Source organism: Haliotis asinina, chromosome 3, assembly GCF_037392515.1.
Source record: "Haliotis asinina isolate JCU_RB_2024 chromosome 3, JCU_Hal_asi_v2, whole genome shotgun sequence".
Classification (NCBI taxonomy): domain Eukaryota; kingdom Metazoa; phylum Mollusca; class Gastropoda; order Lepetellida; family Haliotidae; genus Haliotis; species Haliotis asinina.
The window spans coordinates 38,579,501-38,606,187 of NC_090282.1; the positions used below are offsets into that span (position 1 = coordinate 38,579,501).

The following is a 26,687-nucleotide window of genomic DNA, read 5'->3' on the forward strand; positions in this document are numbered from 1 at the left end:
CCGACAATAGATGGGTTCATTTGAGTGATATATACACAGACAATAGACTGATTCAGTTGAGTGGCATATACACCGACAACAGATTGATTCAGTTGAGTGATATATACATAGACAGTAGAATGATTCACTGGCATTAGACAGAAGATATTTTTCTACCTCATCAGTTTAGGAACATTATCGTCATGTCATTGCCCACGAACTATCTGGGAAGCTACACAGTGGCATTTTTCCACTTAGGCGCTTATTTGTATATTCTGTCATTGAAAGAAAATTATTTCTGTTCGTGAGTCTCAACACTTTGAAAAGTATTAAGCACGGTTCAGTGGCGTCACTGACTATCCTGACAGAGCTGATATGCCTAACTGTGAACAAACGGGCGTAAAATGAACATTTGTATTACACATCTACTCCAATCAGACAATTGACATAATTCCTCGACACCATTTTGACATGACTGTCATTTACTGCGGTCCCTGTCACGTGATTGTATGACGTTGGACCGTCATGTTGCTAGGATGAAATAGAGATCTGATTACAACTTCTTGATACAAGATCTTTTGCTTTTGACTGCCCCGGGAAATAAATCCGCAAACCTTTGATATGTGTTATCTTTTGGTCAATACACACCCGTTACTATCACTAAACAAACTCCCTCAAGTCACTTACGCCAATTTATATTTTTCCAATCTAGACATAAACATTAGGCAAGGAAGAAAGTGACTTGTTTGAGATTCCACTGGTCTCTAAACTGCAGATAACGAAGCGAAAGAAGTGTATATCTGAAATACCTTAACGGCTTCAAGATTTATTTCGGCTTTGCTACTTCATGGCAGTGACAAGTGTTGTCGGTTAAACACATATTTTGTGAATTAACATTTAGCAAGGTGGGTTGGGATCAAGACCGCCATGGTGTTTGAAAAATAAGATTCGGAGAAAGAAAATTGAGGACAGAAATCAAGTTATAAACTGATGCCCTTTCAGATTAACTAACGCAGCTGCAAGCTTGGGCAAGTGTTGATGGAAACATGACGTTTCATCATCGGGGAACTTTTGTTTATATCTTTGTGTAATGACAGATAATCAGAACGGTGGTTAATACTGTAACTATGGGTTCATTTCAATATCAGCCTGAAGAGGAAAGGTTAAAAACCCTATCAAGAACAGCTGGCACGAAAGACGGGGATTCAATATTTAAAGCCAAGGATATTTTCGTAAAGTTCGAAGGCAACTGATAAGTATATCTCGAAGGAGATTTGCGAACTGAAGGTAAGTTGAAAAAAATATTCTCTAATGCTACTAAAGCGTTTCAATAGCACTCAATCAAAATAGCCTTTCTTGTCACTATGCATGAAGGTATAATGGTGGCTGACTTTCTGCAAAACTACATATATCTTGTTTTGCAAATGGTCTTTCATTGATCATATTAGGAAACTGTCATGGGCTTGTTACCGAAATGAGTGATAACACCACAAGAAATTTAATAAATCTCCTAACAATACTTGATTCCTTGTGAATCTGACATCGGTGGACAATCAAATTTCTTGGTAGTGTACCTACTTTGAATGGCATTCTGCTAAACTGGTTATTTTTGTGGTGTACGAACTAACTGACCTTTCAATTATCGGGCCTTCTTGTAACAGGTTTTCGTGTAGAGGAATATTAAATGGGTATCCGAGAGAAACTCAATAGGTTCAGCTTTGAAGTGTGCAGATGTTATCGTAGAGAGAGGAACGTAAGACTAGTTAAATAGTTACAAGTTTATTGCTATTGTCTTGAGGGTAGTATTGTCAAGCGTTTAACTTTGTTGTTTAAATCAGTCGCCTGAAGGCTTGGTATATATTATATTTGATAGTGTAGTGTTGTGTGGTATGGTATGTTGTGATGTAGAATAGTAAAATATGGCATGATATGTTATGGTATCCGACAAAATTTGTACTATATTGATTTTCATTTAAAATCTGTTCTTTACGATCATTTCAGATCAAACTTTCAAAAAAGGAAATCTTGAAATCTGCGCACATTAATTGTCCTAATAATGCAGGGTATTTGATATTTATGTCATAGCTGTGTTGCGTGCATCAACCTCGTAGAGTTCAGGGAACTTTTTAGCCTAGTAGCCTTTTAAGTTTTGTAATCGTTTGCACAAATCCATGTTACTCCTTATGCGTCATATCGGCATTATGGGAAAGAAAAGATCACCAGGGTCTTGTTTGATGTACCCTACCCAGACCTGATAACCGGGCAGGATCTCCAGGACAAATTCACCCCCACCTTCACCCCCATCCCAAACCCCCAGAGAACAAGACAATGCATCGTACGGCACAATATCCCGGACAAATTTCCACCCCACTCTTCCAGAAAAAAATATACACATCCCACCCCATCCGAGGGACAAACAGTCAAGATTAACTGTTAAAGATATCCATTTGATTATTTGTCAGTATCACAACACGGTCAAAGAGTCAAAGAACACAGAGCACTTACTTGAGCACATGTTTACATCATTCATTCCACATTTAGTTTACTTGACATATTTGTACAATGTCAATGAACATACGTTTATTCGTTTGTCATTTATGTTATTGGGTCGTAGTAGTACAAACTTCACTTCATCAAACATCAGTTCAAACATCAATTCACATATAGCGACCAGTGCCATGCCAGAAAGCGTCAGGTAGCGTCTTCTCACCAGCCACACAGGTCCTGCAAAACCCCACCAGACGTTCTTGGGGCAGGGGGATCTTGTCCGTGTTTTTGCCAGTTCTATGCAAGGTAAAACAATCTACCCTACTCCGTGATACCCAAACCTGCCCCACCCTGTGATGCCCTATCCTAACCTGTGACACCTAACCCTACCCTACCCTGTGATGCCCTACCCCCCCTACCCTGCCCTACCCTAACCTGTGATACCCAACCTTACCCTACCCTGTGATGCCCTATCCTCCCTACCCTACCCTTCCCTACCCAGTGACATTCTACCCTGGCCTGTGATACCCTACCGAATCCTACCTTACCCTACCCTAAACTACCCTACCCTACCCTTCCCTACCCTACCTTACCCTACCCTACCCTACCCTACCCTACCCTACCCTACCCTACCCTACCCTACCCTACCCTACCCTACCCTACCCTACCCTACCCTACCCTACCCTACCCTTCAGTTGTTGGCGACCTATAGCCTGTTCGATTAATATTGTATCGTCTCCAAAAGTAAAGTTTTACGTGCTAGTTTTAAACCTAACCCTACCCTACCCTGTGATGCCCTACCCCCCCTACCCTGCCCTACCCTAACCTGTGATACCCAACCTTACCCTACCCTGTGATGCCCTATCCTCCCTACCCTACCCTTCCCTACCCTGTGACACTCTACCCTGGCCTGTGATACCCTACCCTACCCTACCCTACCCTACCCTACCCTACCCTACCCTACCCTACCCTACCCTACCCTACCCTACCCTACCCTACCCTACCCTACCCTACCCTACCCTACCCTTCAGTTGCTGGCGACCTATAGCCTGTTCGATTAATATTGTATCGTCTCCAAAAGTAAAGTTTTACGTGCTAGTTTTAAACCTAACCCTACCCTACCCTGTGATGCCCTACCCCCCCCCCCTGCCCTACCCTAAACTGTGATACCCAACCTTACCCTACCCTGTGATGCCCTATCCTCCCTACCCTACCCTTCCCTACCCTGTGACACTCTACCCTGGTCTGTGATACCCTACCGAATCCTACCCTACCCTACCCTACCCTACCCTAAACTACCCTACCCTACCGTACCCTACCCTACCCTACCCTTCAGTTGTTGGCGACCTATAGCCTGTTCGATTAATATTGTATCGTCTCCAAAAGTAAAGTTTTACGTGCTAGTTTTAAACCTAACCCTACCCTACCCTGTGATGCCCTACCCCCCCCCTACCCTGCCCTACCCTAACCTGTGATACCCAACCTTACCCTACCCTGTGATGCCCTATCCTCCCTACCCTACCCTTCCCTACCCTGTGACACTCTACCCTGGCCTGTGATACCCTACCCTACCCTACCCTACCCTACCCTACCCTACCCTACCCTACCCTACCCTACCCTACCCTACCCTACCCTACCCTACCCTACCCTACCCTACCCTTCAGTTGTTGGCGACCTATAGCCTGTTCGATTAATATTGTATCGTCTCCAAAAGTAAAGTTTTACGTGCTAGTTTTAAACACCACTAATATACCCTGGTTATTGTACAACCCCTTCATGGCTGGATGTTTAACAACATGATTTATTATCCATGCAAAATCCTTCTCGTCACTTTATGGCGGAAGCATTCATGATCGTACGCATTAAATGGCCACATCACGATCATGTAAACCACACGCAATGCAATACAATGTACACGCAAAAATGCGAACTAAATCCCTTGTACGGATGAGTCAATGTGACTCTTTCCGTCTCGCACACACGTACAGTAAACGCATTTTCACACCTACTCTGTTTATCACAATAGGTGTTTTCTGCAGGTCATGGTCCGGTGTGATACTTGGATCTGTGTCTGTGTGTCACCGACTATAATCCCTCTCTTGTAATACACTGCACAAAGCTGGAGATTATAGAATGCGTAATCTCTGTCGCCTAATCTCTGTATTCACGTTATAAGCCGTAGGTTACAAATTACAGGTGTCGTGTGCGGCCTCTCGGACTGGAACAGAGGCATAAACAAAATACTAGTACTATTGATTTTATGAATGTAAGAGAAAAGCCGTTTTTCGATATACGTTCTGAAGAATTTGAGAAGCTGTATTGAACAGGCGATTGACTATATTAATTTCTCTTAACCGCTGAGAATAGGAAAGTTCTTGAAAACAGGCAATTTTGTATCATTCACTTCACATACGCTTTCTATATATTTTAGATAGCTGTTGTTTGTTTTCGCTCTCAGTGGAACAAGATAACACTGGATATTCGATACATCTGGATTTGTAATATATTTCATTCGTAAATGACATATGTCTTTTAGAGAAACAACGAAAATGCATTTTAACATATGCATTCACAAGTACGTAAAATATTTCCGTAAACACTAAAAAGCACGAGTGGTAATATTATCCACAAAAACATAAGTGTGCCTGAGCTCCTTTAATTGCGCCCCTTGGTTGTACATGAATCACAATATGTAGGCTTTAAATCCAGCAACCGTGCTGAGGATGATTCTTGATTCTTAATGTTTTCGTGAAAAAACTACCGTTGCTTCCCCCCTCGCACGTCGTAATGTGATGCCTGAAAAAAGAGAATATTTCACGTCAGATCAACACCAAAAGGATTATCATTACTAGAACGCCATTTGGTTGACAATTAACTCCGAAACACTGTAGACCTGAAACACAGTGGTATCAACCATCAGACATGCATTTCTTCATTTTGTTTCATTTCGTAACCAACTATATTTCTTTCTTTCTTTTTAACAAAATTTCAGCTTGTCTCTAAACCAACTCAATCGTGTGCAAGTCTGGTTTTGCGCATCCTCGATATATCCGGGATATACGTTCCGAGAAATCTCCACTATACCCTGGATGTATCCGCATTCTCACTGTAGCCAATCAACTAAACTGCCCTTACAACCAAGCTTGCCGGTGTCATTAAAGTTAACCGTCGCAGCTGCAAAGGTTTGTTCGCATTGCGACTCAGATCTTGGGATATCATGCAGACAACTATACAGGTCCGAACAAATATATGCAAGAACTCAGTTTACCTCTGAAGGGTTTGTGTTGCCAAGGTTAATAGTTTAGAAAGATTTTTAGAGGCGAAAGTGAGTTATGATTGGTACCCTCAACTTCCAAGCGGAGACGCCTCATTGGTTAAAAAGCCATCCAAGGGGGATGATGAATTAATTCGTAGATGCATCCAGGATATTGCGGAGATTTATCTGAACGTATACCCTGGATATATGGAGGATGGGTTTTGAATAATATCCTAGCAGTGTGACGGCTGGAAAAACCAGGAAATGGACTCCAAACAGTGTGACCATAGGGATACCCAACCTAGAAGACCCGTTAAGGTCCGGGTAGAATAGGCCTTCAGCAACCCATGCTTGCCATAGAAGGCGACTATGCTTGTCGTAAGAGGCGACTAACGGGATCGGGTGGTCAGACTAGCTGACTTGGTTGACACATGTCATCGGTTCCCAATTGCGCAGATCGATGCTCATGTTGTTGATCACTGGATTGTCTGGTCCAGACTCGATTATTTACAGACCGTCGCCATATAGCTGGAATATTGCTAAGTGCGACGTAAAACTAAACTCACTCACTCACTCACCCAACCTAGAACTTTGGCGTGATGAGCAAACGCTTTAACCACTCTGGTACCCTAACTACCATATAGCAGGCGTAAGCACGGTGAATGAGTTTAGTTTTACACCGCACTCAGCAGTATTCCAGCCATATGACGGCGGTCCATAAATAGTCGAATATGGACCAGACAATCCAGTGAGCAGCAGCATGAGCATCGGCCTACGCAATTGGGGTACGTGTCTACCAATACAGCGAGTCGACCGCCTGATCCTGTTAGTCGCCTCCTAGGACAACCGTAGGTTACTGATGACCAATTCTAACCCGGATCTGCATGGCTCCCACAACAACAAGAAGGGAAAATAACAGGCGACACGCGGTCGATGGTGAAAAGCGGCATATTACCTACGGCATGAACGTGGCACAAGGGGCACTACAACACCCAACTATTGTCGCTCACCGCACGCACAAACCCGCAGTACGTGACGCCGTTGATACCCTGACATGTCCCCTCCGGAACAGAGTGCACTCAACAGCTGTTGTAGCACAGCTAAAAACACACAAGGGGAACATTATATTTGCTCTGACATTAGTCATCACTGCGTGGTCCTATGTTGACCTTCATGACCCTTGTCCTCAAATTGGGGACAAGTCGTGATATTATCAGACTTTCAACGAATTACATCGAAACTGTCTTGCAATTCCAGATCAAAGTTTCCTTTGAATTTCGAATACTCTTACGACATCATCAATGACTAAATTCACAGTGGGTTAAAATGCATGTTAGCCCTGTTAAGGAGCACTGCGTCGACCACAATTTATATTTTATAAAACAGTGGTGCCCTTCTATTGCTTGTAGTGGACTGGGCAAATTTTCAGTAGATGGGTTTTGTAATTGGTCTTTGTATTTGTAGCTTTTATAATAAGAGCAACCATTGACAGATACGTATTGCATGTCATACTCTGTAGTTACGTTTCCTCTCAGTTACCGTAGTTCCGTTACTTTCAGCACTACAGCAACACCTTTCATGATCAGACAGCAGTAACGTGTGTACTCGAGCAGGGCAGTCTTCCTTCTTGAGACACTGCTGTAGCTGGTCTTCTGAGACACCACAGTAACTTATTTCCGAGACACCGTAGTGACGTTTCTTCTGAAATACCGCGGTAACGTTTTTTTTTCTGAGACACCGCAGCGGCGTTTCTTCTGGGACACCAAAGTAACGGGTTTTTTTCTGAGACACCAACGTGAATTTTTATGAGACACCCACGTAATTTTCTTCTGAAAGACCACAGTAACCTTTCTTGTGAGGTACCACGGTAACCTTTCTTCTGAGACACCACAATAACGTTTCTTTTGAGACACAGCACATACGTTTATCTTGAGACACCACTATAACGTTTTTTGAGACACCGCGATAACGTTTCTTCGGAGATACCAAGGTAACGTTTCATTTCAGACACCGCAGTGACGTTTGTTTTGAGACACCGCAACAACGTTTCTTCTGACACACCGCAGTAACAATTCTTCTCAGACACCACTGAGACCTATCTTCTGAGATAACACAATAACCACTCTTCTTAGACCTGAGTAATCTTATTTTTCAGAGACATCGTAATAACGTTTCTTCTAACACGCCATAGTTACTATCCTTCTCAGACACTCCAGTAACCTTTCTGCAAACAGTGCAGGCAATTTCGAAAATTTTGCAGGCATGTGTTTTCTCAGATACTGCAGTAACCTTTCTACTGAGATACAACAGTTAATTTCTAAGACACTGTAGTTGTCCTCGGATACTGAAAACAACTGAGTTCTTAGATGCTAATAGTAACCTATCCTCTTAGATATTTCCAACAACTAAAACCGGTGACAGCTAAAGCACGTAGATATGATAATCAAAAACAGATTGACTGTGTGTAGTTAGAAAAGATAATTAGAAACATATTGTTTGCAGAAATGCGAAATAGTACAGTGATGTGAAGTAGCACTGCGGATAAATTAACACAGCTCTAGATTATCGATAAGGTTTATACCAATCGACCTTCGTAACTGATCGCGTTAACTCGGTCAAATGCCACTTAAGCACACGGTAAGGAAACAAGTGTTCTGATGGAAGATAAGGCTTTTATATACTTTCGTTTCCATGTAACAATGCACAACACTATAAGAGAAAGTTAGCAAGCGATTATTTCTCAGAGTGTGTCAAGCTGATTTCAAACTCCAAGTGGAACAGGTGGTTGAAGGTTGCCACGGGTTCCAACTATTTACTGTTATCCGCTGATATCATGACGGAAAAATAAAATTAATGTCAACAAAAGTTTAAAATATGACTTCCCATAAATACCATTCTTTATCAAGAAAGCAAGCTTAAATATCCACGCGTACACAGATAAGAACTCAAACGCTCTTTGGTTGTATTCTAAAACCGGATTTAGCTACACAGGTATGTATAAATTACAACACATTTAAAAGAAATTTATCGGTGTTTTCCTGACCATGACCAGCAATACTGCATTGATTCAGCATGTACTAAAATATAATACAATATTGTACAGTAGTATGTGCGACTACTTGGTGTTGTGCTGGTATTTATCTATATTCTGACTATAGGCTTATACTGCCGTTTAACTATCAAAGGCCTTCGCGTATACGATCCCTACCTATTGTAGTATTGTAAGAGTGCGCCGTCACTTTCTCTAGTTGACTCGGCAAATATTGCTCGCCTTGACTTCAACACGAAATATATAAGGACTTTTGTATACATAGTTGGACTACAACTCGGCGTATCAATGCATGCATTATTACAAGAAGTAGGTTCTACCATGGACGCGAGAGTAACGGCAGCACACACTTGTGGGTAGGTAGGACATATTTTCTTAATGTATGTCTTGTTATCCATTTGCTTGCATATTGAATGCATATTTATCTTCTGGTCATGTCCTTAATTTATAACATTTTAAATTCATTTTGTTAATGTATGTCTTATGTTATCGATTTGATTGCATACTGAATGCATATCTATCTTCTGGTCATGTATTTTAAATTAAAATATTGGCTTATAAAGTATGGTGTATTGGCCGTGTTGCCAAGTGCCTCGAGGAACACGATACCGCGTTATGAATGCTATATCATTACTGGATGTAACAACATGGGGATTATTATTGAAATTTCGTGAAATAGAAGTATATGAAAACAGTGAGGGCGATTGTTCGCAAGTATTCATAAGTACCTCAGGCGGTGTAGTCCTAAAGTATTATAACTAGCAGGATCGAATAAATGTGAGGAAGAGAAGAAGAAAAATATTTTATGATATTGTCACACACTTCATAAAAGTGTCCGGTCAACATTGACCAATGAGACACTGAGTACATATAGCACATGATGTATGCATGATGCTTTTAACAGTAATATATTAAAAGGATGTTACCGTAAAGTATCACAAAGGAGAAAGATACATACAATACATCACGACCAGTTACGTCAAGTTAAATGGCGGATTTGTGGGTGAATATGAATGACAACGTAACGCAACTCAGCACAGCATATGTGGATAAAATGTTGATATGGATCAATCCAAACCACTCTCTCTCTCGCTCCCCCTCCCTTCACACACACACACACACACACACACACACACACACACACACACACACACACACACACACGCACACACATATATATATATATATATACATACATACACACACACATACATGCATGCATACATACATACATACATACATACATACATACATACATACATACATACATACATACATACATACATACATACATACATACATACATACATACATACATACATACATGTGGTACGTGCGTGAGTGCGTGCGTAAAGACAATGCTTTTCTGCCTCATTTGCCTTTATTTATCTGACTTACTTGATTTATTAGTACACTGCCTGAGATCCAACTTTGGATTATTCATTTCACGAACGCTTCTTTTCCGGCGAAAACCACCATATCATTGCTAACAATGTCTATTATGTACACCCAGGCGTGTCATTGTTGTCAAATACAACCCAGTGCACAATACAAGGTGTGCACAACACATAAAACGTGTCAATGCATACAATTCACAATCTCTACATACGGCCAGCCTGTAATGGTAATGATATATATTTTTAACAAACACTCGTTAAATTTTGTCCAGCGCCGTCAGTATCACGTAATATAATATTCAAACAACATTTACCAGTAGCGCCTTCGTGTTTACCTGATTTCTTGTTTGATGGTGTATACGCGAAAACCATGCCATTTCACTGTGGAGTGTTTGACATTGAGGCCGGTACATTACGACATCAAAGTCAAGCTGTTTATAGGGTTATACCCGTGATATAGTGATATAGGTTATATTGATATAGGTAAACAGTTACTTTGTTCACCCAGAGCCCCTATTATGTACGATTTATAGGATTACGTAAAGTGCTTTCTGATAAACTAGTATATATCGGAGTTTGGACAGACAGCGAGTAAATATAATTTTCAATCACAGATTTTGACTGGCACGTAAAGTAATGGGCACTTCAAAAGCGAATACTTTGTAGATAAATACCCCCGGTCATTTCACTTCAAAAACGTGGGTGAGACAGGGTGAGTGACGTGGTTGAGTTTTCACCAAGAGCTGAGAAGAAGTAAAAGAATAAGGAACTGAACTCTTTCCACATACAAAAGAAGTTTCTACTAGAACCGAGTGAGTGGATTTAAATTTACACCGCTTTTAGCAACATTCCAGCAGTATCACGCCGAGGGACGCAAGAAATGGGCCACACACATATAGTACCCATGTAGGGAATCGAATGCGGGTCTTCGGGATGATGAGCGACCCACGAACCCTTCTACCTAAGGGGAGTCAGTTGTACATTTCCGATGATATCATGAGCTGTAATGATGTACGTTTACATCGTCTTGTTGAAAGGCAGACATTGTTGAAATGAACAATACTTTGGTAAGGGTGTTTCTTTCGATTCCTAAGAAAGAAACGATTTTTTCCAGCAGTTGTGTAGTCCAGTTGTTAACAAGTGTTCAACAGTCAAGACGAAAGAGTGAGTTCAATTCCTGATCCTGGTACGGGTGTATCCCATTTCTGATATTAGCCACCATTACTTCACTGGAATGGGACTAAAAGCGGCGTAAAGCTACATTCTATCACTCTATGCGTTCATACAGTGACTTTTAAATGACAATTTATTAATATGACCATCTGTTATTGTTCTATATTGCTTAATATATTATACACTAAAAGACCTCACACCAGGAAGTTATTTCAACAGACAGATAATCGTACGCCTACATTGTCTGGTCATAACAGACATGTTTATCTGAAATCAATTATGAATCGAAAGATCAACAAACGTTGCGTTAAGAGTTTTTAACCCCCTGGATGCCGAGTTTTTTTCAGGCGCACATTTTCGTAAGGTTTGAAAAGTGAGCGTTGTGCGAGAATCGCGTTTACATGGTCCTGGATCTGCGTACGGCTATAACAGTACACACAAATGTAGAATATTTAATTTCCTATCCGTTGGTATAAATATAACTGCGACTACATCAGGAGTTTGAGAAATAGACACTGCTAAATGTTGTCCAAAACTTTTGTGTGCGTTAAAAAACAGTAAAATTCTCCGTTTTTTATCGTGCACCGATAAAAGCACTCTGCTATGATATTTTTTTTAATTTGTCATCTTCACGTTAAGTGTGAGCGAAGAAAATATAACTTGATATCTGAACGACATAAGTGTATATGAAATGGATTTATGTGCTAATGCATAACGTCATACGCACGAAATACCCCTTTGTCTTTAATGAGTTTTACGCAGTTTTATCACGTATTTTACAGGTCACAGCTGTACTTACTAGACTTTCTCTCTCTCTCTTTCACACACACACATACACACACACACACACACACACACACAAAACACACACTTTCGCCACTTTTGGTGAATCCCACAAGCATGGAGGGTCAGAACCATCAGTACAAAATGGGATTCGAACCCAGGATCCTGAAATGGCCAAAAAGGAAACAACTCGTCACAGCAAACCGCTTCAGGTGATGATGTAAGACAGTTGATTATTTCCTGTTTGCTCTACATAGCCACTAAACCTCTCAGTGCCACGTGGTTCTATTAACAACCCAGGTATTAGCCGGTAGCGTTTACCTAACAACTACTTATAAGCAACTTATATCTTTTTATCGCAGCATGCCACTTGTATAATGTATACACACACAGTCAACAAACAGCATTATTAAGTTCAATGATAATACGTTACTTTTCTAGTTATCGGCGTTTGACAAAAGAATGTTTGTTGTCTACGTGAATAACGGGAGCTGGGATACGAGGATATGTATATTCCATTACAGTACATGTTTAGCCCGGGTTACGGGGCCGGGTCGGAGTGCTCGTGTATGTTATGCTTGATACAAGCATCGTCCATGCAAAGACATCATTGTTCAAATATTCTAAAGTCAAAGAATGTTTTACTTTTTCCTGCAATCGAGAAACTGCAATTTTGTTATGAGAAGTTTAAATGATATACGGCATCTTCAATGTACTGCAGACTTGGTCGCAAAATTTACTTTGCTAACGTGTGAATGACAGATAATGACGTCTATACGTTTAACGTGACACCGTATTCTTGAAAGGACGTTAATACTGATGCACTTGTTACACATTCCTGAGGAAAAAAGATTTTTTAAAGAATAAACGCTTATAGCATTTGACTGGTTTCAGCTAATGTTATAAAATGAGATACAGATATCACTTGTGATGTATATTCTATGTATATTAAATCGCAAACTTTTCATTTGGGATGGACTCACCAATCTTTGCAAGAAGTGGCATAGGGGATTGCGAGGTCAGATACATTGATCCAAGTTAAGCAGCGGGCGCTCATTGTGTCATTCAAGTGGTTCCAATCTCCTGTGCAGACTTGAGGGCCCTGGTAAACCATTATGAGGTCGAATCATGAGTTCGAATTCTGTTTCACTCTGATTCTGTTTCTCTACTTTTGTCAACACAATACCCGTGCACGTGGGTACCATCAATGCATTAAATGACTCAAGCCTACATCAGTACTTGCTTTCCTCTCACAATGCTTTGGACTTCGAACTTCCTTATTCTCCTACAACGACCCAGAGCTCGAAGCGGCGTTCAACCGAATTCACCCGCTCATTCACTCACTATCGGCAATGTTACGCTTTCTTTTAATTACCATATTAGAACGTTTCAGATTGTAGCGGTTACTATGGCAGCATATGCGATGTATGTATCCAGGGAGCTAATTTGCAATCATTTGTGAAATCATTACCCTCAGACATGCAGCTAATATATCTGCTGATGTCCTTTCCAGTAATTTAGGAATAATAAATATCACACTAATGTCTTTCGTTTCTATGTTTGGGTCGTACAAGCAATAACATTGCGATCCTTCACCGGTTGCCAGTTTCGATCAGAACCTGTTGTACCTTCCCGCGCCTGGTTCTATGTCTACTGGGCATAGAACACACGAAGATAAAACGTGATATGAATGAGCGGTATTGTTAATGATCCATGTTTAAAGATGACATCTATCATTCATCACTCAACATATAAGAAACCAGAACGCCCTTCGTCATATTGCATGCGGCGCTCGATCCCAACGAAGCTAATAAAGCGTAGCTGGCATAAAGAACAGAGCTATGTCGTGTTAACTCTATGCCTGTCGCGAAATGATCGAACTCTGTTATCGATCGATTGGTTGACGGTAGGATATTTATATAAGGGTGTAGTATGTCGTTTGAAAGCTTATTTTTCCCTCTGCAAGATGGGTGCCATCACTACGTGATGTTTTGAAAAGAAAACATTTCATTGAGATTAACTTGTCAGTGACGTTGTTGGTGATTTGAACATACAAGAGTTAACCATGTTGTCGTCAATGAGTGACAGACCACAGTTAAGTCTTCAATCACCCTCGTAACCGGCTACGCAGAGAGAGAGGTTCACTTGAAGCTGTCAAATACAGCCTTGTGTCATAACCCGACCATATTTACTGGCCAGTTAAAGAGGACATTTCATCGGGGGAGAGAGGTCACGATGGACACGTTACAAATTAGGAGGTATGTGTTTTCTTCCCACTTCCTTAATCCGGTGTTACAGTGTTGATCTCATATCGCTATATCTTGTTATGGTTTCATGCCTCAGGAGTTCCTCAAAAGAAATTATCGCTTCATCGTAAAAGAGTGCGTGCCATAATATGCAGTACTTTAGTTTTGACGATAAGGACAGCTTACGTGACCATGTGAATTTATGGTTTATTTTAAACAAAAGAAAAATGATAAAATCATAACCGAAATTATTAGCGATAAATATGGATTATGGATTGATAATAAAGTGAAAATCATTATTCGATTCTCTCTGGTCTCGTTTTAAATAATAATCGTCAGGTTAAGAAAGCTAAACCTTTAATTGCAAATATAATGCGGGTTTGATGATGCCAGTCTCATTGTTTGCGGGATATACGTTTCCCATGTACAATTATCCACATGATGGCTCCTACTATGGGATGAAAATATGGAAGCGGTTATGAACGTATTCAGTTGGCTTGTGATCGATGTGAGTCAAGTCTGCAATTTTTTGTTGAACATAAACGTCATTGGATAACATTAAATGTCCACTATTATCTAACTGTGTATACCGCCTTATCAATATGACCAGAATGCATATGCATATCTCTGATCAATATGATATGAATTTATATCTCATTGAATCATCGTTGCCTGAATGTGTGTACTGTCTTGAACAATATTTTATCTGAGTATATATACTATCTGGCTCAATATTATCTGAATGTGTGTATTATCTGGCTCAATATTATCTGAATGTATTCACTCTCCTTATCAATGTTTTACCTCAGTGTATGTATACACAATTTGGATGAATATTACATACATGTGATCATTATCTGAATGTGTACACTATTTGGATCAATATTACATGCAGGCGAATGGTATCTTGATCAATATTATCTGAGTGTATACATTATCTTGATCAATATTATCCGAATGTATACACAATCTTGATCTGAATGTGCATATCATCTGAAATAATATTATCTGAATGTATGTACAATATATTCTGGATATATTTGATCTCACTGTGTATATAATCTAAATATCAATATTATTTGAATCTGTACACAATCTAGATCAATAGAATATATACCATATATAAACGTATATCTTCTTGACCAAAGGCATCGCTGAATCACCATTGTATGAATGTGCATATCATTTGGATCAGCATCATTTGAAAGTTCAACAACATCGTCAGTATCAGTGCTATCTGAAAGCATGATTATTTCTTTACGTATCAATATTAACTAAATGTATGTTTTGATACTTAGAAGTGAACGGATACATCGTATCAACCGGTTAAGTTCTTGTATTTGCAAAATGCATTACACCGAGTGCTCTACTTAAACCGACTTATGAGCTGTTGTACTTGTGAATGCGTCATAGAGTGAGGCCACAAAGTCTTTAATAGTCACTTTGGAAACTAGGTCTTCGGCGTGACTAACTGACACACCGAGTACAAGGCCACTCCACCACCCTGTCAACCATTTAGCTCAGTAAATAGTTTCCAGTGTAATATATCGAGTAACAAGTACTACTTTCACGATAGTTTCCGAGTCTGCACAACATGCTATCTGCAGAGCACAAGGGAGGAACAGTTCTAATCTTTTGTGTTGGTTTGTCTGCACCAAACTGTGCTCGTGGGTTTCATGATAGTGATAAAACATGTATTTCATGTTTTAGCTCAGGGAAGTTAAAACATGTCACGGCAAAACCAAAGAGAAATCATTATCGTGATGTTAAAGGTCATAGTTACCGTACCGGGCAAAATGGGATCACATATGTATCCCAAAAGCACGACTTAATTGATGAAAGTAAGGAAGGTTTTGCACCGATTGCATGTCATTCTGTTGTCACTTCTATCTTGTGTTTTGGGCCATGTGGCGTCAGTGGGCATGGTGAGTTTGGTTTTAAGAGGCTTTTAGCAATATTCTAGCATTGTCACGGTGGGTAGGGGGTAGGGTGAGTCAGAAATTGGCTTCACGTATTCTTCACTAGTGTGGAATCGAACCCGAGTCTTCAGCGAGACGAACAGACACCTTAACCACAAGCTTACACACCGCTCCCTTTTGTGAAGTACCATGTCGTTTCTAACGTCGTGTTCAGAATTAATGTGCATAATTCTAGCCATGTGTACATGCACGTGTAGGACAACACGAGTGCGTAGTTTATTATGTTGCCTCGAGGACACCATGCCGCATTTGAACACAAACATTCAAGCATTCATAATACACAGTGCATCATCTTCGATATGTCCTCAAAAGGCTGGACGATAGAAGGGCAACAGGTATCATTCAAACGTCTTTTGGTAACGCTGCACTGGAAATTGAACCTCCTTCTGTCTCAGGGGAAACGCTTAATCTATAACACCACGAAAGTTTTAAAGACACCCTTGAAGAAATCTACCATGATATGGAGCCTTTAAATATTCCATTACCTCAAAACTCCTTGGTAGTTATTGAGACTCACATTCCACGACACAATTACATTAATGTTATCACGACCCTTGAATTCTTCGTGGTAATCTGGGGTTTGACGTCATAAAATAACAATTGATATGCTAATTCATACCAAGATACACTGCCAGAATATTCCATCTGTTTCTGCCTTACACTAAATATGTCGGACAAAAAGGCATTCCTACCGATTTACTGTGGCTATATGAATAATTTTGTACAATGAATACAAAACGACCGGTTTACCGCTATACCTCTGTTAGTTCACTGCGATTAAATGATCGTGGCTGTTATAAATGTTTATCTCTGGCAAACAGAATCAACCAAATAGTGTTATAGATTCTTTATTGGTGTGCTGAGTTTTCTCCGTTACTGACAGATTCCAAGTTCCCGGCAACCTGTATGGGAGGCCACTGAAAATCGGTTGACTTTTAGGCTGCATAAAATACTACATGTTTCTCGGGCACATTTGTTTCAAAAGTGGCGAGGGCGGCAGGACTTTTTATAAAAATGCTAAAAATATCTTTTTCCCCCAGAAATACAGCCTAGAATGTTTAGCCACGTGTTAATAAGTTGTTGTACGTTCAATTTCACTAGTTCTTACCGATACTCATTGATTTCTTATAGCGGACAAATGGATGATCGGGACGCGGCCAAGTGAAAATTGTTTGTTTGTTTTTAAATAGCAATAAAAAAATTGTTACTCGCAGATGCCTGAGAAACATTTCTCTTCTATAATTTAGCCTATTGGTTCGTTACATGTCACCGTGTTCCGTTCCGTGGATCGGCGCTTTTGCTTTAGTCCAGATTTGAGTGTTTACAATTACAGTCTTATTGGTTGGCTATATGTCTCCGTGTCCACTCGGAGCACCGTCGCTTTTGATGTCAGTCACGGGATTGTCCAGTCCAGATTCGAGTATTTACAAACTACTGCTACAGAGCTGAAAGTATTACTGTGTGATGTGCCATCAGTATAAAACCAATCTTAACCACACATTTAGTTCAAAACCAGACCAGAAAATGGACCAAGTGCACTTGTAGACAGGAGTAGACACACATGAAAATTTCCGCTTAAAACAGACTAAATCGTGCGATTCTTAAGAATCGTGATTATATATTTAAGAAGCCATATCAAATATAAAATATTATTTATGCATGTATATAAAGTATCTAAGAACTGACTTGCTTGCGTTTATGGTAGTACAGACATAAAAAAAATCCGATGTGTATATTGTGCAAGACCAGGTACTGGAGAATACTTTGATTATAACTTTGATTACATTTGTTTATAAGGATCAGAAACTTGATTGTATGTCAGATACAAGCAAAGATGTCAAGTTCAAATTCATGTATAGAAATCTATACTAGTACTTGTATTGGTATCCGAGTATATGTGTATGAGAATACGACACGGTTGCTGAATATCACTATAACTATATTATCTCATATCTGATATGACACACGATGATATAAACAAGTCTCTTGGACCTTCGTGCTCCGTACACGTATTGATAGTAACTTCAGTCTTATCTGTGAAAAGCTGTTTGCACGATTAACCACAGATGTTCGTCAATGACCCCAGCATATTATCATCAGTATCGTAAGCATGGATCGTAGTCTGTCATACAGACCCTTAAGTATAAATATCCAAGAAAGCCCACGCAAGTCTAGAAAATGTGGCAAGTCTAGATTTCCACAGCTTCAGACTCTGGAAATGAAGAAAGTCTCAGGGCTCCATTTCATTATATTATTTTTTTTTCACTATGGACGTTTTTTCAGTAAAATATGTTCATTTCAGAGACTAGCTGTAAGTCTACATGGATCGTTACTCGCATGGAAATGAACTACATTTGTGTTGGGTACAAAAAGAGTTACGCCGTGTCAATTTGATGATGCGAGTTGAATATAAGTTTCTATCACACCTCTGTCGGGAAAAATATTGCAATTTATAGACAGTTTGTAACGCAGGAAGAAAACACGACTCTGATCAACGTTTACCGTTACACACACCAATGTAAGGAATATATGACGTCACTGATTATACAGATGATACAGTATATGTTTGTAAACAAGCATACATACCCGCTTCCTACCAATATATTCCGACTGCGTAAACAAACCTACCTGTCTGTATCATATTTCTGTGTATTATTGGCGTCCCAGCTGTCATTGTGCAAGAATTTGCTGGGAAGAGTTTCTTCCCTTTGGCATACCAGAGACCCATGACTTCCATTTCGGGTGTACCGGGTTACATTTGGTCTTCAGCAACCCATGCGTGTTGTAAGAGGCGACTTACAGGATCGGGTGATCAACTGATTTTTTGACGCATGTCATCGTATTCCGATTGATGCTCATGGTGTTGATCACTGGATTGTGTGATTCAGACTAAATTATTTACAAACCGCAACCATTTTAGAATATTGTTGGGTGAACGTTATACAACAAACAATAACATAAACGGCAAAACCTTTGTCACATCTATAAGGCATATCTGATTATATGAGTTCTGACTATATCACTGGTATGTTTTTGTTTCGGCATTATTGCAGCTGTGCGATGTTGTTTCTAAACAAGGATCAGACAATCCAGTGATTATCTCCATGCGGTACGATGACAGAGTATGCGTTTATGAATCACTATGAGTGATGATAGCAGGTGTGAGTGAGAAGATGAGCGTAACTATCCTGCCTCATAGCAGGTGTGAGTGAGAAGGTGAACGTAACTATCCTGCCTCATAGCAGGTGTGAGTGAGAAGGTGAGCGTAAATATCCTGCCTCATAGCAGGTGTGAGTGAGAAGGTGAGCGTAACTATCCTGCCTCATAACAGGTGTGAGTGAGAAGGTGAACGTAACTATCCTGCCTCATAACAGGTGTGAGTGAGAAGGTGAGCGTAACTATCCTGCCTCATAACAGGTGTGAGTGAGAAGGTGAGCGTAACTATTCTGCCTCATAGCAGGTGTGAGTGAGAAGGTGAACGTAACTATCCTGCCTCATAGCAGGTGTGAGTGAGAAGGTGAGCGTAACTATCCTGCCTCATAGCAGGTGTGAGTGAGAAGGTGAACGTAACTATCCTGCCTCATAGCAGGTGTGAGTGAGAAGGTGAGCGTAACTATCCTGCCTCATAGCAGGTGTGAGTGAGAAGGTGAACGTAACTATCCTGCCTCATAGCAGGTGTGAGTGAGAAGGTGAGCGTAACTATTCTGCCTCATAGCAGGTTATAGCATAGTTATTTGTTCACCTGAAATAATGCGGGAACGAATGGTATAATTCAAAACAGGGAATTGCATCGGGCCTCGTTTTTGCACTGATGACTCAAATTTGGCGACTTAGTCCACATGTCTAACTTCTTGAAAGCTTTACTGTGGCCTTGAATGCTGTACCTTGATCAAATAACTGCTGAACAAGAAGAAAATAACTCCCTGGTCGCGTTACATGAATTGTCCACACCATTCCCGTGTCAGACGTTTCATCATATTGTGTAAGTTGTGTTTACAAAATACGTTATATACATTGTGACAATGAATCAGTAACGTCAAATACCTAAGAAGAAATGCTAATCATGAAATATATCTAATGGTTACCATGTTTCCAACGCGTCAGCGTGGCAAAAGCAGTAACTGTGCAAGAGCGACGGCATCAAACAACATGCATGAACCTGAATAGTCTCAAACGTATTCTGAATAAGTGCTCTTGTCAATGGCTACTTTCAGTAAAATATATTTTTCTAAAGAATTGTTTGATGACACCTGAATAGAATAATGAATTGTCAAAACAAGGACACATTGTACTGGAAACTAAAGTGTATTGTTACTGTCTCCTCGAACAAGGCGACAATCTCGACTTTGCATTAATGTTTCTCTCATATGCTCCAATTATAACACCCCCAATACCGACTTAGCATTCCGGAGACAGGACAAGGAAAAAGCTCAGCGTTAATATGGCCATACATTTTGATGACTATTATTCAATCAATCAACGCTGATATCGATTATTGATTCCTACAATAACATGAGGAAATCAGATTGTGTCGTAGAACCATTTAGCCACTCGGGGCGTCAACATCCTTTGACTAGTAACAACCGACTCTGTTTCCTCGTGGATGGAGTCTCTGCCTACAGGACGGATCGTAGATGGTTCGATTCCTGACTTCTTTTACGTTTCTTTATGTTGCCTTTCCTGGTATTTGACATTGTGGGGTGAAACAAGGGTTGGCTGATATAGATGCACAAATAATGCTAATTATGCGTTATTCTTTTGCGTCTTTTTTGGGCTTTCATTTTACTATTACGTTTTTATTTGTGAATATATTCTCTCCATCTGAGCGGAAACTTATTGGTTCCATCCAAAGTGTTAAGAAATAACCTTTGTAACTAGGGGAGCTCTGCATAAAAGAGATACAATGGAATTTCAGATTTTTAATGGCCCTACTCCAGAAAGTCCTCCTGATTACCACCAATTGTTAAATGAATGATATATTCTTATCATTTCCATATCCACGAATCGGCATATTCTCACCCATTGTACTTATGTAAACGTGTTTCTGGACTGATGGCTTTTGATCAATAAAACATCCTTAAATTTGTCTTTGCCCAACCACCCTCACGAAAGCTCCTTTTCTCCCATTAATGTACTCTGGGTGAGAAACATTAACAAATATTTTTTGGCAAAACACCAGAAAAGTGGCGACGTGTATGCCGTAACTGAACGCAACACACAAATACTTTATAACCTTAATCAGTAACCTTGTTCTTATTTTACATGAGCTGTTTTGAAGACGATAATCACATCGAACATGTTAGTTACTGTTTTCTGGTAATACCTGTTGCGAGAGTAAAGCTATTCCACGATAATCTAGCTAAGACCTGCCATGGAACAATGTGTGCTTGCAGTCCAATTGTTGACATCAAGATATAGCAAGCACATTATGTCAACTTCAAAAACTCTTGTGTTAGCTGACGATTGGCGGATGGCTGGCTGCACAGGTAATGTAGCTCAACGTACGAGCCACGTGCAGCTAATCCACCCAAGGTATGTAAGGATTAATGTCCACCTGTTTCAGAGTAACGCATGGGAAACATTCAAACGTCGTATAGACATGAACAGGCGTAGCGCTATGTTAAGGAATATCTGTCATATGAAACTTTTCATGTACGAATGACAGAAAAGATGCGTCCTTATGACTGCAAGGTAAGTCATTTCGGTGATGTTCTTGAGAGGCATATAGAAATTGGTATTCTAGTATAAGATAAAACATACTGACAGCAAAAGAAACGCAACTCTGTTTTGGTCAAGTCTTTATATGGAAGACATAACAACAACCGCTAATTGTTATGAATTTTCATTGTTTCGAAAATTGTTTCTTTTGCTGTTCAGTATATTATGAAAGTCTTCTTTACTGTTTGTTTTTCCTGTGTCCTTTAATAGGTGAATAAAGAAGAAGTTGACATCCATAATATGTTGCCATTCAGTCCCCTCGGTGTTTGGAACAAGTAAATACTAGTATAGCAATGTCAATTTCCTTTTCATATTGATTCAGGTGAAGTTTGAAAGTGTGCAATACTCTTCCCTCCAACACTGATCGAAAATAATGGTTGGCGTAACATTCTAACGAAACTGCAGTACATATCTATTCATATGTTTCAGTTCGTGTGCGAATTAAATATCAGGAAAAGTGTAAACAGGAGTGAAATGTGCATTATTAAATAAATGTTCATATAGTTAGTATTCTTAATAGTAGATTGTGCAAACTGACGTAACCGTGCTGTCGATTTGGTTAAACGGTTTGCTGATAAAGCATTGAGCTGTTGTATTACTTTGCCCTTCATGGAACATCTATCAAGAATGTCTTTAGCCTGATTGTGGTTGCCATGACGTCAAGTGAATATTTCACGTTTATAACTGTACCGGCTATCGAAAACTGCAATGCTTGGGTAAATCCCCCAAGAGTACTTTCAAATATGTTTTAATGAGAATAGGAAGATCCTGGTTATATGAGCCTCTTGAACTAACTGTTACTTTGCAAGTCTTATATATAGTTAATTTTGGGTCAACAGTGAAAAACATCACTTTGATTGCAACTGTCTTAAATTTTGAACTGACTGGATGTCCACTAATCCAACATATGTATCTAGTTATTTGTTATTATACGTATCTGGTTATTTGTTATTATATGTGACAGTCATGAATTTTCACTGCTGAATTTCCAGGACATTTGCTAATAAATATTCTCCAGTTGTCGCCTGGATTCCTAAGATTCAAAAGGTCATAAATTGTGAAAAGTAGACATCAAAGGCTCGAGTTGCTTTGATATTGCTCGACACGTTGGGGACCCATGAAGGTCCTGTGAGGATGGGTCTTCAGCAACCCAAGCTTGCCATAAAAGGCGACTTTGTAGTATGAGGCGACTAAAGGGATCGGGTGGTCAGGCTCGCTGACTTGGTTGACAAGTGTCATCGGTTCCCAATTGCGCAGATCGATGTTCATGTTGTTGATCACTGGGTTGTCTGGTCCAGACTCGATTATTTACAGACCGCCGACATATAGTTGGAATATTGCTGAATGGGGCGTAAAACTAAACTCACTCACTCGACTCGTTGCGGAAATTGTCAGTTGAAATATTGGCGACATCCTTTCGCTAACAGTCTTTAAGAAATACCAGACTGCTCCTGATTTTCTATGCACACTTTTGTGAATTTTGTGAAGATTTATTTTTACTTTTGAAGATATGATCATCCGTGGTCATTACATTAAATTGTCCGTCGACATTTTTAACATGAGATGTGACATAACCAATTTATTCTCATCTTCCTGTTTATTTTTCAGTGGTGGCGACCTCATAACAGGTCGTCACAATGGCTCCCTCCGATGACATCATAGGTTCTCGCGACACCTTTCTCCAGATGACGTCACCAGAGATCTACAGCAGACGTTTTTCTGAATTTGTACGCCATTTTCATGGTGATGACTTTACGGACGCGTCTCAGCTGAGAAAAAGACTACGATACACAACAGGGTTCAAAGGCGAGATGGCGAAGCTTAACAAACGGAAGGAGCCTCGTCCAGGGGCGGAGCCAAGCAAAAGGTACCGGAAGAGAATGGTACGTACCGGAAGTGAACCGTCGATCTTTCCACCAATCAGCATCACGCGTAGTGACATTGGGCATACTTCTCCCCCTACGTCAAATGTGTTGACAGTTCGGAGTGACATGTCAACTCCCCAAGCAACGAAAGAAGACGCACCATCGCCGATACCAAAAAGGGAGACCCAGAAATCTCGCAACACCAACAACCTCTCCGTAGACGTTAGTAAGTCTCAGGAGATGGTCAGATTGTCTCCAATTGCTTTTTCTGACCGGAAAAGCAAAACTGACGGAAAAACGGAAAAGCATGTAAGTCTTACCCCTCGTGGGAGCATACCTAAAATAAACGCCAAAGGTCTTCTGGAATCCCAAAGGCAGGAGAGATCTAACAGCCTCACGGATTCACAAAATAGAAACGAAAGATCAACCACAGATTCGCCGAATCGACATCGTGGAAAGGGCAAACACTCTAAATCCAAAGTTATTGAGGAACCGTTTTCTGTCCGACGTAAGATAGAGCAGTACCGAAGATGGCATGAGGAACAGTACCTACAAAAATTAAAACGTTTAAAGCAAGACGCGGACAGTGAAGAAAAGGATACTCCGACAGATGTCAGTGGGACTAAAGAAACTGGAAAGAGGCCAGAAATCGATCTGGCTAAAATCCTGGATGAAAAGTCTCTCGCTGTGACTGTTAAGCCAGTCCGAACGATAAAGTCCGGAGATGAAAATAACAATAACAGTGACGTCATAGAAACCACAGTTATTCCAGATATTACACAGCGCAAACGTTCACATAGACTAAAGTCGGGCTGCACATGGAAAACATGGCGTGACGTTAACGAATCAGACGCCTATTCAGACGTTAAAAAGTACATCGAAGACAACGAACTGATGAATTCAGAGAAGGAAAGTTGGATAAAGGCATGGATTTGTGAAGTCGAGAGGGCTCTGTGCACGACAGATTCTCACAGTGAAACGGATTCTGTATGATGAGGGCGTTAACAACCACGTTGTGTCCGAGATTTGACGTTACTGACATAGTTCCAAAAACAGCAAACTACAGGTCCTTGAAACCCTGTTAACGGTTGCCTGTCAGTTTCGATCGTGCCAGAATCTCTATTCTTGGAGTATTATCCAAAGATTTCTTGGTTCCCTTGGTTTCACCGAAACCGTCCCGGAATGTCATTTTCCGATTTTTCAGGGTTGCTCCGATTTCTCGAAACAAATAAAGTTTTTACTCAAAGTTCAAACTGAGAATTTGGAACAATTTGGAACAACTGAATTTTTAACTGAACTGCGTTTCATAAACAGAAATGCCCAGACAAATGAAGTAATCTATCCACCAAACTCAAATTGTCTACTATATTCGAATTTAATATCGATTTCAGTTCAATCTAGAAAATGAATTTTCTTGCGTTTTCTCAAATTTGAGTAAATACATATACATGTACTTAAATTTGTTTCGAGAGATCACAGTCAGATCAATGAGGTTCCAGTGAACTCTGTGTGTTGTTAGTCAACATGGTGAACAGATTCAAGTATGTGTTATGATCTCATCCAGCGGAGAAGGTGACCGAGTTGTTGGAAACGATATTTTACGAGTATGTACAAATTATGTTATTTATTTTCAATAAATGCGTGATGGATAGACTACATATACCCTTCTTTGTCCATTGGGTATATGTTTGAAGATAACCCTTCCTTGTCCCAAATGTTACGAAGGGAAAACATAGGGCGAAGTGTGACGTCAGTCCGAAATCATTCTTATGGTCCTGCCGCTCAATTTGTTGGTCAGTGTTGGACTTACAATAATGAACGTATTAAACGCTATGGAATAAATGTTTTGAAATGAGATTTGAGGTTTACGAAACACATTAGTTTGCTTGCTTGTTTCTGAAAAATGTAGTGACCTAAACATTACATCGACCTGAACAGAATTGACTGTGCCATCCCTGATGTAACATCATCGACCTGACAGAAGATGCACCAAGTTGAAACGCAAAGGAGTAAGTGATGAAGGCGTTTAATACTTCGACGAATCGAATACTCTAATATTTCTTGCTAAGCCTTGAGTAAATCCAAAGTATTGATTCAATTCTGCTTATAACCCATGACGTCAACGGAAAACATATGTTAATTAAAGGGTTTACTCTGACATCCTCTGCGTGAAGACCAGAGAACGCATCCATACGCGGTTGTCTCAGCTGAACTGGCTGCTGAACTTTCAGTCGAACTACATAGATATTCCCTCACGAGTAAGCCAAGCATCCAGACAAACTACTGATTTGGGCCTGATTTGGGCATTTTCAAACGAAGCAGTTCCGAATACAAAAGACAATTAAGCATTTTGCTTTACACATCATGTCACTCCTGAGATTGATTTCAACACCAACGCCGATATATTATGGATTGTGTATTTGTGATTTATAGCGGTTTTCTTTCGCTAAGATCGAAATTTCTGCTCAGATTGAAGAAATGCAGCCGAAATGTTCCAGAAAAACCATATCAGACTAGCTTAGGATCCTATATTTTAACTGGACGATCAATTTAAATGACAATTTACATGACGCGAATACTTGTAGGGCTGTCCTCATATCTTGACGCAAGATGTTCTAAAGGAGTCTAAGATCAGATTTTTTGCAAGTGAGATAGATTGAAGGAGATATTTCGTGTTAGTTCCATGGTACCGTTTGTATAGAGAGCAATAAAATGTCAAATTTTGGGAATCAACCCAATGTCATTATCATGATGT

General features: G+C 40.1%; 1 protein-coding gene across 2 annotated transcripts; it reads left to right on the forward strand.

The window, feature by feature from the left end:
- The first annotated feature begins 800 nt into the window (after positions 1-800).
- On the forward strand, positions 801-25,590 carry LOC137276813 (uncharacterized). Of its 2 annotated transcripts, none has more exons than XM_067808458.1 (2): positions 801-1,266; positions 23,676-25,590. In XM_067808458.1, exon 2 carries the CDS (start codon positions 23,705-23,707, stop codon positions 24,923-24,925), a length of 1,221 nt encoding a protein of 406 aa, XP_067664559.1. In that variant the 5' UTR covers positions 801-1,266; positions 23,676-23,704; the 3' UTR covers positions 24,926-25,590. The 2 variants fall into 2 exon arrangements, with proteins under 2 accessions (XP_067664559.1, XP_067664558.1); XM_067808457.1 differs by lacking the exon at positions 801-1,266 and adding an exon at positions 14,204-14,382.
- Positions 25,591-26,687: the final 1,097 nt, after the last annotated feature.

Coding starts and splice junctions, on each gene's coding strand:
- LOC137276813 (XM_067808458.1), top strand. CDS start 23,705: ATGGCTCCCTCCGATGACATCATAGGTTCTCGCGACACCTTTCTCCAG.